We start from the raw sequence: 14,349 nt of genomic DNA, 5'->3' as shown, positions 1-14,349 counted from the left end.
TATTTGAGTTATTTTAAGGCCAATTGGACAATGTTTAGGTCATTTTTTAGACAATTGGGCCATTTATGGGGCAAATTTAAGACAATTCGGCCATTATTAAATCATATTTTAAACAATTGGAACACATTTAGGTCATTTTTAAAACAATTGGGCCATTTATAGTACAAATTTAAAACAATTGGTCAACTTTTAGGTGATATTTAAAACAATTGGACCATCTTCAGATAATTTTTCTGACAATTGGGGCGTTTATAACGCAAATTTAAGATAATTGAGCCATTTTTAAGTCATATTTCAAACAATTGGACTACATTCAGGTCATTGTTTAAACAATTTGGCCATTTATTGTGTAAATTTAAGACAATTTATCAATTTTTAGGTTATATTTAAGACATTTGGGCCATCTTTAGGTCATTTTTCAGACAATTGGGTCGTTTAAAGTGCAAATTTAAGACAATTGGGCCGTTTTAGGTCGTATTTAAGACAAACGGACGATATTTAGGTCAATTTAGTCATGTTTGGGATTATTGGGCCATTTTAGGTCATATTTAGGACAATTGGACCAGGTTTAGGTCGATTTTTAGACAATTGGACCGTTATTGGTACAAATTGAAGACAATTAGAAAATTTTAGGTCATATTTAGGACAATTGGGCCATTTTTAGGTCACATTTAAGATATCTGAGTAATTTTAAGGTCATATTTAGGACGATCAAGCCAATTTTAGGTCATAATTTAGACAATTGGTCAATCTCTAGGTCATATTGAAGACAATTACGTAACTTTCTGACAATTGAGCGATGTATAGATCAAATTTATTAATGTTTAAGCCATATATAACCCAAATTTTGAATAATTCTGCAATGTAAGATTCATATTTAATATAAGCTGCTAAATAATATAAAAATTTAGTATTAGGTAAAAATTAATAAAAAAAAAGTTAATAATTTAGCCTATTATAAACATGTTTTTTTATTTGATATGTCAAATTATAAATTTACAATTGTATATAATTTATCACAGGCTTTTTAAAATAATAATTCGCATTTGATCCATTCATATACAATTATTTATTATTTTGTTTATGTTTATCCTTCTTTTTTTTTTATTAATTCATAATTTTAATAATAAAAAAAAATATTTTTCATACTTTAGAGACCTAATTAAAAAAAATTTGTTCGATTAAATATCAATAATTAATTATTTTTAACGACATTTGTCACCAATTATATAAATCAATAAAATTTTATATAAAAAATATGCGGCTTCAATCGCGTGTGCCGATTTTAAAAATCAATTATTGGCACTGGAATTATATTTATATATAATAATAATAATTAATAATTAATAATAATAATAATAATAAAATTATTTTGTTTTAAAAATACTATTTATAATACCATTTAAAATGAGATAATAATTGCCATAATTAATAATAATAATAATTAATAAAAAATATAGCAACGATAACAAGAGTATTACGCTAATAAATCAATAATGAGTTAATTAATTAATTAATAAATTAATTAATAACATTGTGTTTGTGGAGATTCGTTAATGATATGTACATATTTAATATATAGTTTTGTTTTTTATAATAATTAATTAATAGTCGATATATTTTTTATTTAATTGATTTTCCGTTAATTAATTATTAATTACGTCCGAGTGTTACTTTAATATTAAAAAATAATATTAATAATTATAATAATTGTCATTTTTAATTGAGTTTTTTTTTTGTAGCCAGAGTGAGTAATATATTTAATATATTAGTGGAGTAATTGGTCCTTAAGATTAATTTTAGTTACTTTTTTTCATCACTAGATGGCGATTATAATTTTACGATTTTTAGAATTTTTGACATTTATGATCATATATGGTCACATGTGACCATAATAGAACAAATTTCTTAGAACAATGTTCCTAGAACATTGTTACTAGAACATTGTCCCTTGAACAATGTTCCCAGAACATTGTTCCTAGAAAAATGATCTTTAAACAATGTTCCTAGAACAATGTTAAAATAGTGTTCCTAGAACGTTGTTTCTTGAAAAATGTTCCTAGAACATTGTTCCTAGAACAATGTTAAAATAATGTTACTAGATCAATGTTTCTAAAACAGTATTTTTAGAACAATGTTCCCAGAATGATGTTCTTGGAACAATGTTCTTAGAACATTTTTCCTTGAACAATGTTTCTAGAACATTGTTACTAGAACATTGTTCCTTGAACAATTTTCGTGGAACAATGTTCACAGAACAATCTTTTTTGAATAGTGTTCTTAGAACAATGTTCCTAGAACAGTGTTCCTAAAACAATATTTTTAGAACAATGTTCTTAGAACATACGATCATATGTGATCATATCTGGTCACATGTAATTATTAAAATTTTTTAAAAATTTTAATAATTAAAGATCCTTTCTAGCGACAAGTCAGTTTTACTGATTTATGGTCAAATTACGTAAAATAATTGCGTAAATTAATAATTAAATTATTAATATAAAATAATAATAATCTGGCTACTTAATGTATATTTTAACTTAAAGAAAATAAATGTCTAAAAAAATGCATGTGCTAGTGCAAAATAATAATAATAAAAATAACAATAATAATGGGTATTTTTTCTTTCTATAAGAGGTGGGCAAATTTTGAATAGTTAAGATTTTTTTTTTTTTTTGCCTAAACAATCAAATTTGCAGAGATTCTTTGCGAAAAATGTCATTTTTTCAATGATTTTCATTGTAAATAATTGCACACCCCTAGTTTTAAGTACTTCACAAATCCACTTAAGTTGCGTACTTACTCTCTTGTTTTCTTATAGTTTTTTCGTTTCTTTGGACGGAGATTTGTGTGACCATTTATGAAAAAAAAAACAAAACAGACAACAAATTAATATAAATTCCAAGCAAAATTATAAACTTTGAAGGCTATTTTTTTTTTCTTTTTTTTTTCTATAATCTCGGGTTGATAATAGTTGATAAAGCTCGGTTAATTGATTCTTCACATTCCTGACTCAGCAATTCCTTCATCATCTGAAATTTTTTTTTTATTTTTAATAATTTAGTCATTATATTTATAATTTTATGCAATATTAAGTTAAATATTAACAACTACATTATTTTATTAATTTTTAAAGCCATGCAATTTTAAAGTTTTAAAATATTATTATTAATTATAAAAGTAGTTTAGAAACAATATATAGGACCTCACATGTGACCATTAATAATCATATGTGTGATCATCCATGATAATTATGATCATGTGACCATTTTTAAGTAAAAATAATTATGTATCATGATCTCTATGACCATAGTCATTATGATCAAATATGATCATATCCATGACCAAGTGTGACCATATATGATCACATACATGACCAAGTGTGATCATATATGATCATCAATGTACTTAGAATCATCGCTCTAGGAACGCTGTTCTAGGAACATTATTCTAAGACCATCGTTCTAGGAACATTGTTCTAAGAACATCGTTCTAAGAACATTGTTCTAAGAACATCGTTCTCGGAACGCTGTTCGAGGAACATATTTCTAAGAACACTGTTCTAGGAACAAGTCTCAATGGTCACACATGATCATATATGATCAGAAATGGTCGCACTTCGTCGTATATGATCATAAATAGTGATATGTGACCAAAGTCAATAAATATCGACCAGGTACTCATTTTATCGGATATTTTTTCAGGAATCCATTAAAACTACATTCAAACCACTAAATCTAATAATTTCAGAGTAATCTTCAAAAAACTACTTTTTTTATCAACATACATGCTTAGTTTTTTTCATTTATTAGTCACAAACTACCAACTTTTTTAAGCAATAATTAAATTAATATGTCTACTAAGAGCTAATAATTAGATAAGCAATTATTATTACCCACATAATAAATAAAGGTGTCTTGACTACAAGACCATCACCTTTCCTTCTCATCTTGGTTCACCGAATTATCCAGAGAGCTTCGATTTTTTTCTATGTACAAGGGTATCATTATAAATAATTATTATTATTAAATACAACATTACAGTAAACAATCACCGCCACCTAGCACACATTGTTTATAATAATAATGACAGAAAAAAAGGTAATTAAAAGAGGTGGAATTAAAAATGGAGGTTACCTTCGAACCCAGCGTTGTCGTGAATCTCCCGAGGAGGACCAGTAGTATCCTGACCCTCCAATACCGCGAGTAGACACTGGTGGATGCAAATATACTGCTGCTCAGTTTGGACCATCCAGACACGCTCTTTCCGCATAATCCAGACAATACCGAAGATATCGACGTAATCTGAGACCTGGATCTGCTGGAGAATCCGGTCCAGGGTTATGAATGTCCCGCTGCGGCCTACTCCTGCGCTACAGTGGACGACTATTGGTCGCTGATCGGGACGTACTCGTTCTCTAAAGGCTCGGACGAACCGCGCTAGGGTTTGTGGGGGGCTTGGAACACCAAAGTCCGGCCATGTTGTAAAATGGAAGTGCTGGATTACTCTTTTTACTTCGCCCTAATAAAAAAAAATAAAAAAAAAATTATTTTTTTTTATTAAAAACAAAATTTGTTTTAGTTAAAACTTACCCGACAGAGCATAAACTCCGTGATACTCCAATCAGGATACCGCGTCTCGTTGAGTATAGTAACAGAGATGTCACCGTAATAGACCGGTCCAGTATCCATAGGCCAGTAGTGGTCACACTTTTCCCTGCCCTTTTCAATGCACCGAGTCAGCATGACAATGGCGCGGCTGTTACTTTCCCAAACCATCCGCCAGAAGTCGTCGCGGGTCGAGTGTAAGGGCCCTTGGGTGACTATGAACTCCCGGGGCGAGTTGTGACCCGGAACATAGTTTGCGTTTATGTAGTCAGAGCCCTCTTCGTCGTCGACTGGTTGAAGCTTAAACCGGCTGTGGTCGTAAGGTAGGATGTTTGTGAACCTGTTCTTAGGACGGTTGCATGGAAGATCTGCTGCTGTGCAAGGCTGGTCACGGCCAACGTGCTTCAGTTCCTCGAACTCTTCTGAGAACCTGAAGTCTGAATCTGCTGACATTATTCGGTAATGTTCGGCAAAGTTTTCTATTCTTACTGGTCGGCTATGGAAAAAAATAGAATTTTTGTTAGTTAGCAAAAAAATTCGGGAACGGTTCCAGGAACGCTGTTCTAGGAACACTGTTCTTGGAACATTGTTCTTGGAACACCGTTCAAGGAAAACTTCTGAAAAAACTATTCAAGGAACATTGCTCTAATAAGACTGTTCTAGGAACATTGCTCTAATAATACTGTTCTGAGAACATTGTTCCTTAGTATTCTTAAATACTTTTCTGAGAACATGTTCTAGGAATACTGTTCTGAGAACATTGTTCTAAAAATATTGTTCCAGAAACAAGATTTAGATAGAATTTCAAAGCAACAAGATCAAAAAAACTTGTAAAATCTTAAAAAAATTACCTTGTTTCAATGACACTATCTGGAAGCGAAAGATTGTCCGAAGGACCTCCAGCTCTTGGTTCTGCAATTTTCCTAAGTTGGTTCCGATGTCGTCTAACAAAGAGTCCGATCCCAAGTAAAGTCAGCAGAAGAATAATAGGAACAGTGACTCCAACGATGATTGCAGTGTTGTCTTTGTCTAAAATAGAAGAACAATATTGTTAACCAGGTTCTCTGAACTAAAGAGGTGGATACACAGATCTTTAAGCTCACCAGCTGCCATTAGCAGCAATCCTTCTTAGAGGCATTAAAAAGCAAAGCAGATTGTTAGGTTAGCTTTAGGGGGTTACATTAGAACAATAGGAACATATGGAACTGATGAAACTTACCGGTCTGGATGGCGAAGCTGTAGCTAGTGTCGGTGAATTTATCTGGAGCGGTGAAGGCTCGGACTTTTACTCGGTAAGTCGAGCCAGATTTTAAGGGTCCGTTGCAGTAGCCTATCAGCTTACCATCGCAGTTCTCGGTTCCTATCGTGAAATCTTCTACGGAACTGTTTTTGAATGGGTAGTATGGTTCCATAACCTGGAATTTCAATAGATTTTTTAATGGAACAAGATTTAAATGAAATTTCTTATGGAACAATCAACAAAAAATTTACCTGATAAGGCGGCCAAATGCTATAAGCCTGAACATCTTTCCAGCTTGGCATTTCTAACCCAGAAGCGTTCTTACTGTCGTCCTCAGCAACAATAATCGTGTAGGCAATCACAGATCCATGCTGCTCACTGAAGTAATTCTTCCTGAACCTAATCTGGATCGTGGAACTGGTTCTGCAAACTTCAGTAGGAACAACCTGGGTGGGAGGTTTCGGAGGTGCTAGAATGGGCATCTTCTGCCGCCAGACGTTCTCAGGTCCGTATCCAACTTTAGTCTTGGCCTGGATGCTGAAGGCGTAGGTTTTTCCAGGGATCAGTCCCTTGATCATGCCCTGGTTCTCGTTGGCTTTAAAATCTTTAGCTCCCGTGTGCTTGCTACCGTCCAGCTGATAGGTGATCGTGAACTTAGTGATGACACCGTTGAACTCCGTTGGAGAAAGGAACCACTGGAAGCTGATGTCGCTTGGCTGAATATCAGTCGGGTCGAACTTCTCGACTCTTCCTGGGAAGGACTCGCTGGTGGTGAAGCTGGCAGAAACTGGGTGGCTTCTTCTCAGGTGGAGGTTAGAATAGTACCCGGAACAAACCACCAGGGTGAAGGTGTAGTTCCGCCAGGGTCGCAAGTCCTGGATCACAATGTGGTTCGTCGAGGTTATGTTCTGCACCAACTTGTCCCCGTTTATAAACTGCATTTCAAAGGCGTCGAACTCCCCTGCTGGAATGTCCCAGGATAAGCTGATCCAGGTGGCGTTCACTTCAACTTCCTGCAGAGCTGAGATCGGTAGTGGGTACAGCCGGTCCTGACGGAACAAAGGACGGCTTGATACTCCTTGGCTCACTGTCCAGAAAGTCACGTTGTACAATCGACCGGGGATTAGGTTTGAGAAGGTTACTTTGGTGTCCGGGTCGTCGACTTGCTTCTCCGTGGTTGTGTTCAGGTCGTCACTGATTCGGAAACGGTACAAGTCGAACCTGGAAAATATAGGGGTTAGAATTAATTGTTGTGATACATGGGAAATATAAATGTATATGATCATTATTGTAATTTAGGAACCAATATATCTTTGTATTATTCCGGAGAAAATTTTAGTTAAATCTTGTTTTATAAAAAGATTCATTTAAATCTTGTTTTATAAAAAGATTCATTTAAATCTTGTTCCTTTAAAACATTTATTAAAATCTTGTTCCTTTAAAACTTTTTCAAGGTTTTTTTTTTTAATGTTTTTCAGATCTTGTTCCTCCAGAACTTTTTTAAAATCTTGTTCTTTTAAAGCTACTTTATAATCTTGTTCTCCTCAAACTCATCTAAGATCTTGTTCTTTTAAAACTTTTATTAGATCTTGTTTCTTCGGAACTTTTTAAAAATCTTGTTCCTTCATAGTTATTTTATAATCTTGTTCCTTTAATATTTATCAGATCATGTTCCTTTCTAACTTTTTTAAAATCTTGTTCTTTCAGAAACTATTTTAAGATCTAGTTCTTTCAAAGCTATTTTAAAATCTTGTTCGATTTAATCATCTAAAATCTTGTTCTTTGAAAACTCTTATCAGATCTTGTTCCTTCAAAAATTTTTCAGATCTTGTTACATTAAAACTTTAAGTAGATCTTGTTCCTTCAGAACTTTTTTATAATCTTGTTCTTCTGAAGCTATTTTAAAATCTTGTTCCATTTAAACTCATCTAAGATCTTGTTATTTTAAAACTTTGATTAGATTTTGTTCCTTTGAAACTTTTTTTAAATCTTGTTCCTTCACAGCTATTTTATGATCTTGTTCCTTTAAACCTTTTATTAAAGCATGTTCCTTTCTAACTTTTTTAAAATCTTGTTCCTTCAGAACTATTTTAAAATCTTGTTCTTTGAAAGCTATTTTAAAATCTTGTTCTTTAAAAACTTTTATTAAATCTTGTTCCTTCAGAAGTTTTTCAAGATCTTGTTCCTTAAAAATGTTTTTCAGATCTTGTTCCATTAAAACTTTAATCAGATCTTGTTCCTTTAAAACTTCTTTAGATCTTGTTGTTTTAAAGCTATTTTTAAATCTTGTTCCATTAGAACTCATCTAAAATCTCATTCCTTTAAAACTCTAATCAAATCTTGTTCCTTTGGAACTTTTTTAAGATCTTATTCTTTTAAATCAATTTTAAAATCTTGTTCCACTGAAACTCATCTAAAATCTTGTTCCTTAAAAACTGTTCCCAAATCTTGTTCCTTTTAAATTATAACAAGATCTAGTTCTTCTGGAAAATTTTCAAGATCTTGTTCCTGGAACACTTTTCCATCAAAAAAACTGTTCCAAATCTAGCATAATGATCACATAAATATACATTTAACCCAAATCAACTACATCATACCTAAAAATAAACTCCTAATACTAACCTCGAAATCTGTATTGGAGTCCTGGTGTACCTCATAGCCAACGCATCAGTAACATCCTGATCAACAACAATGACCACCTCTGACTGTATCAACGGCATAGTCCTCGCAGTGACATTCGTAAGCTCACTCACTAGATCATGAGAAGTCGTCGCAACAGAAAAGACATACTCAACTCCAGGAATCAGGTTCCCAATGACAAACTTATCAGGATCCTCCTCCAGGCCAGAGATGTTCTTGCTTCTGACTCCAAGATCATCTCCAGGATCGCTGGTCGCGGACCAAGTAAAGGTGAAGAACTCGATCCTACCTTGAGGCCTGGGGAACTCCAAGGTGACGTTGGTCGAGTCAACAATCGGGGTAATGTTTGTCACCGGGTTCGGGGCGACTGTGTGGTTCACCTGGAGGGGGTACAGACTTTCCACTCCAAAGCTGACGGTGTTAACCTGGATAACGTATCGTTCCCCAGGAGTCAGTTCCAAGATTTCAGCTTCGGTTCTGCGAACACTGGGCAATCTTGTCCAGGTGGAGTCATCAGTTCGAAACTTAACGGAGTATTCAGAAAAGAGGGAGTTAATGGGAGGACTCCAGCGAACTAGAACAGACTTGTTCCCCAGGTCAACTCGGTCAATCCTGAGATGTTGAGGCGGGTGCGGAAGCACGGCTTGGAAATAGTCATGAGGTTCGCTCTTCAACCCGTGGCTGATCGCGAAGACCTTGACCTCGTACCCGGCTCCTGGGTAAAGGTCCTCCAGTATAATATGAGACTCAGTTGTTAGAGTCGTTGCACTTTCCCCGGTGTCGTTTCTCGTGTGAGTAATCTCGAACTTCTCCTGGCGGGAGTTCACGTCGGACTTCCAGGAGATGTTCAGCCCGCGTTCGATGGACTTGAGGTCCTCGATGATTGGGCTGGAGGGTCTTGTTACCTGGTAGATCACCGTCTCGTTGCTCTCGACCTTGTTGGAGATCGCTGCGACGATTATGGTGTAGTTACGGCCGGGCAGAAGCGCCTCCAGGACTACTCGGGTCTTCTCGATCGTTAGGGTGTTGCTGTCGCCGGAACTTGCCGTGTCTACTTCGTGGTATTCGAGACGGTAACTGTCCTGGATGCTTGCGTTGTCGGGGCGCCAAGAGACTTCAAGCATTCGCTCGTCGATACTCGCTCGCAAGTCTCGGACTGGAAGGGGCTTTAAGGTTATGTCCCCGCTTGCTGGCCAGGAGGTCACTTTGCCGGAGACGGTTTTTACGACGACCTGAAGGAGAAATTTTAAGGTAAATGTGGTTCTTGGAACAAGATATTTGGTAAGTTCTGAAGGAACGATCTTAAAAATGTTCCCAAGGAATAAGATTTTAGATTAGTTCTATAAGAACAAGATCTTAAATTAGTTCTATAGGAACAAGATCTTAGATAAGTTCTGAAGGAACGATCTTAAAAAAATAATAAAGAAACAAGATCTTGGATAAGTTCTGAAGGAACTATCTTAAAAATGTTCTCAAGAAACAAAATCTTAAAAATATTTCCAAAGAACAAGATCTTAGATAAGTTTTATAAGAACAAGATCTTAAAAATGGTTCTTAGAACAAGATCTTAAAAATGGTTCTTAGAACAAGATCTTAGATACGTTCTGAAGGAACAAGAGCTTAAGAATGTTCTCAAGGAATAAGATTTCAAAAGTGGTTCTTAGAATAAGATCTTAGATAAATTCTGAAGGAACGATCTTAAAAATGTTTTAAAGAAACAAGATCTCAAAAATCTACCCAAGGAACAAGATCTTGAATAAGTTTTATAAGAACAAGATCTAAAAAATGGTTCTTAGAACAAGATCTTAGATAAGTTTTGAAGGATCGATCTTAAGAATGTTCTTAAAGAACAAAATCTTAAAAATGTTCTCAATGAACAAGTCCTTTGATGAGTTCAGTAAGAACAAGATCTTGAAAATGGTTCTGAGAACAAGATCTTAGATACGTTCTGAAGGAACGATCTTAAAAATGTTCTAAAAGAACGAGATCTTAAGAATGTCCCCAAGAAACAAGATCTTAAAAATGTTTCTAAGGAACAAGATCTTAAAAATGTTAAAAAAAAAAATTTGCAATAAAATTTACTCAAAGATCTGATTCCTGTTCTTAGAACCAGATTTTAAGTATCAAGATCTTGATATTTTCTTACAAAAGCTTCTAGTAAATCAATATTGGATCAGTTTAAATAAAATTCCAACCAAGATCTCCTTCTTGGAACAAGATATTATAATGTCTCACCTGATAAGTTTTGCCAGCCTCTAGATCATGGAACTCCCAAGAAGTGCTGTCCTCTTCATACCTGTTCCTCGTAACAGTAGGAACCCTCCGATTGTTCCCAAGTGAAACCTGATATTTATCAAACTCCGAGCTGCCGTTTGGAGGACTCCAAAAGACCCTGAAGCTACTGGAGGTAACCGAAGACCTGTCAAAAGTGACATTCAGCGGCCTCAATGGAACCGTTCTATACTGAGCCGTAGTAGGAGCCGAAGTTTCGTCCTCAGACACGGTTTGAACCGAAATATTGTAAGCCCGACCAGGAACCAGGTCCTTGAAGGCAGCTTGAGCAGGACCTGGAGGTTCTCCTTCTTTTTCTACGTAGAACACAGACTCGACAGCATCTGGAGGTTCAATGCTGACCTTGTAGTGGGTGTAGATCCCAGCAGGGTAAGGAGGCTGCCAGAGGACCAGGAGGGTGGTCTCGTTCCTGAACCAGACGATGAACTTCCCTGGAGTGTTAGGCTTGGTGGTGAAGTTCTTGCTGGTATAAGCGACGCTTTCCTTCGCCTCCAGGACTGTGAACAGCTGAAGAGAGTAGGTGGCGCCAGGAGTCAGGTCACGCAGAGTGTACGGAATGGCGTCAGAGGAGATCACGCTGGTCCTGGTCGTCGATGGAGGATTCGCCAGGTCATTGAAGCTCTGGACACGCATTCTAAACCCAGAGTAGTTTCCCTCGGCGGGAGGCGACCAGTAGACCACTGCCGTCTTGCCGTTCCTCACCAGAACTGTCAGGTTCGACGGAGGGTCAGGCGCTGTCGTTATCGACGCCGTCCAGGTCAGCCAGTCGTTCCAAGAACCGTTGTTGTAGTACAGCCAGAACTCGTATTTGGTACCAGCTAACCCTTTCTGGAACTTTATCACGTCCCCGATGTCCACCGCGGGAATTTTTGTGTTCGGTGGTGGCTCCCCCACAGGCGGACTGTAGTCCAGGCGGTACCAGGTTCCTTGCTGGGTCAAGTTCCCCGGAATCTCGATCGCCAGGTCTGCTGAGTCCGAGCGCCATACCTGGGGCAAGAGTTTTGTTAGGTTTTGAGTTCCTGGACAAAACCTCCAGAAGTAGGGGGTCATGTGGGTATTCTATTGAAAGCTCTTGACCTAGGGAAGCTAGTAGGTACTGTCCCGTTGATGGACTATGAGACGGTGGGGATAGTGGGAGTGATTTAAGGAGGGCAGGTTTTTAGGTCATAGTTAGAGAAATTTTTTGGATCAGTGAAGCGGGAAGTTGTGATTTTTTATGGTAATGAGGTAGAATAATTATTATTTTTATTGTTATTATTACTATTAAGAACTCGGTGGTGATGCTGTAAAATTTTCGGCTGTTATATAGGCTCTTAAACATTGTGCCTGATGTCATGTTATAATTTTGAAATATTTTTCTAATTATTTCCTTTTTTTCTTATTAGGTTATAAATTCATGTACATTCTGATAATAAGAGACCAAATAATAAACATTTTCTCATTTCAAATACATAGAGTAAAAAAATAGATGCAAAAATTCTTATTTTGTCGCCATTAAATACTATAATAAATTATCTAATCATTTAAAAACTCAAAAACTCTTATACATAAAAACAAAATTAAAATATTGGTTATTGTTCAATAGACATTAATATTTTTTTGTCTAAATTTAATACAAATGATATGTTCTAATCATCCAGAAAGACAAATATCTTTATAATTATACATAGTTTATAAATTTGCTTAAAAATACCCAATAAGATTGATATCTGATGTTAAAAAAAATTGTTTTTATAGGGTAGAAGTACCGTTTATGGCTATATATTGTTCAAATCAACGATAAAAATGAAGTTATGTTAATAAACCATTACAAACTGTTTTAATATAAATTTTTTATAATTTAATTTAAATGTTAGCTGGCAAAAAATAGTGCTAAGGTTGCCAAAAACGGTACTTCTACCCAATATAAAAACAAAACGATATAAACAAAATTAAAATATTGGTTATTGTCAAATAGACATAAATATTTTAACGTCTAAATTTAATACAAATGATCTAGAAATCTATCTAATAATCTAGAAAGACAAATATCTTTATAATTATACAGAGTAAAAAAATTTTTTTAAAAATACCCAATAAGATTGATATTTGATGTTAAAAAAATTGTTTTTATATATAAAATCATTAATTACAAGAAAATGTTTTGTATCCTGGTATAAATAAATAAATTTTATTCATCATTTTTTCTGAGTAATTGAACATGATACTAATACAATAATTAATATGGGGCTCAATAATAGCTTTATAGATAGCGATGGCTAACATAATAAATATTATTATTATTATTATTATTATTATAATGATAAATTTTTGATTTCTTCTTTATTTTTGTCATCGTTATTGTTGTTATTATTATTATTATTATTATTATTATTGTTATAATGGTAAATTTTTGATTTCTTTTTTGTTTTTGTTATTATTATTATTATAAATTTTTTATTTCTTCTTTATTTTTGTCATCGTTATTATTATTATTATTATTATTATTATTATTATTATTATTATTATTATTATTATTATTATTATTATTATTGTTATTATTGTTATTATAATGATAAATTTTTTATTTCTTCTTCATTTTTGTCATCGTTATTGTTATTATTATTATTATTATTATTATTATTATTATTATTATTATTATAATAAATTTTTTATTTCTTCTTTATTTTTGTCATCGTTATTGTTGTTGTTGTTATTATTATTATTATTAAAAACTAAAAATTAAATATAATAATAAACTTACCTGAATCCCAAAGACAATAAAAAAAAACTTCCAGCTCATGCTATCTCTCCAAAAATAAACAGGAAGACGTTTCTCAAAAAACTCCCTCCCAAATTATCTTGACCATCTCAAAAAACTATCAACCAAAAAATTTCCACCTCCAAATCAGCACCCGGAAATCTCCGCTTCGAAAACCTCTAATTTATCCATTGAACAACAAACGACGTTAATCGCTACCTGAAACAACAGGCAATAATTCATCAGCACAAATATATCCTCTCACTTCTACACACAGACACACAATATACATTACAAAAAAAAATCTAACTTTCATTTCATTTTACATTTTTTAACATTTTACTTACAATATAATATATATATAACACAAAACAATTATATATTATTGCAACACAATTTTATTTTATTCAATTTAATAATAATTTTTTTCCTTACCATATTGACACTTAAAATTTTTATTATTTATTACCGTTATCACTTTTTTTTTTTTTCACATTAATTATCATAAATAATTATAATTTATTTTTTTTTTAACAATAGTTTAAGTATAAAAATTTTTTTATTATTATTAATTATTATTGTTTAAAAAATTTTATTGTTTAAAAATTATCTGTCAAAAATTTTATCAACTAAGTTTAAGAATGTAATAAAAATAATAACAATAATTACTATTAAAATTACAAGAATGTATAAAAAAATTATTTATAAGAGAATCGCCCACGATTGGGAATGGGACACTTAATAATAATAATAATAATAATAATTATTATTATTATTATTATTTATATTCTATAAAACTAAAATTAACTTCAACAGCTGGCTGTCAGATG

The 14,349-nt window shown here is 33.5% G+C and overlaps 1 protein-coding gene across 6 annotated transcripts; it reads right to left on the bottom strand.

The window, feature by feature from the left end:
• Nucleotides 1–2,742: 2,742 nt before the first annotated feature.
• On the bottom strand, nucleotides 2,743–13,995 carry LOC123270442 (tyrosine-protein phosphatase 10D). Of its 6 annotated transcripts, none has more exons than XM_044736478.1 (12): nucleotides 13,955–13,995; nucleotides 13,523–13,738; nucleotides 10,723–11,766; nucleotides 8,470–9,719; nucleotides 6,099–7,068; nucleotides 5,827–6,022; nucleotides 5,711–5,734; nucleotides 5,459–5,636; nucleotides 4,593–5,103; nucleotides 4,137–4,521; nucleotides 3,896–3,988; nucleotides 2,743–3,032 (listed from the first exon to the last, which is right to left on the bottom strand). In XM_044736478.1, the coding sequence occupies exons 2-11, from the start codon at nucleotides 13,559–13,561 to the stop codon at nucleotides 3,933–3,935; spliced, it is 4,653 nt and encodes a 1,550-aa protein (XP_044592413.1). In that variant the 5' UTR covers nucleotides 13,562–13,738; nucleotides 13,955–13,995; the 3' UTR covers nucleotides 2,743–3,032; nucleotides 3,896–3,932. The 6 variants fall into 6 exon arrangements, with proteins under 6 accessions (XP_044592413.1, XP_044592412.1, XP_044592414.1 ...); XM_044736477.1 differs by having other exon boundaries at nucleotides 3,900–3,988; XM_044736479.1 differs by having other exon boundaries at nucleotides 3,900–3,988; nucleotides 5,711–5,731.
• Between the last annotated feature and the right edge of the window lie 354 nt (nucleotides 13,996–14,349).

This window comes from Cotesia glomerata, linkage group LG8, assembly GCF_020080835.1.
Source record: "Cotesia glomerata isolate CgM1 linkage group LG8, MPM_Cglom_v2.3, whole genome shotgun sequence".
NCBI classification, from domain to species: Eukaryota; Metazoa; Arthropoda; class Insecta; order Hymenoptera; family Braconidae; genus Cotesia; species Cotesia glomerata.
The sequence above is the reverse complement of the archived record's forward strand: the minus strand, read 5'-3'. Positions and strand labels throughout refer to the sequence as shown.

Bases quoted from the DNA above. Each gene is read 5' to 3' on its own strand.
- LOC123270442 (XM_044736478.1), bottom strand. From the start codon at position 13,561: ATGAGCTGGAAGTTTTTTTTTATTGTCTTTGGGATTCAG. The intron at 5,637-5,710 runs GTGAGCTTAAAG...CTTCTATTTTAG, and splicing joins ATTGCTGCTAATGGCAGCTG to ACAAAGACAACACTGCAATC. The intron at 3,989-4,136 runs GTAACCTCCATT...CCTTGTACATAG, and splicing joins CGACAACGCTGGGTTCGAAG to AAAAAAATCGAAGCTCTCTG.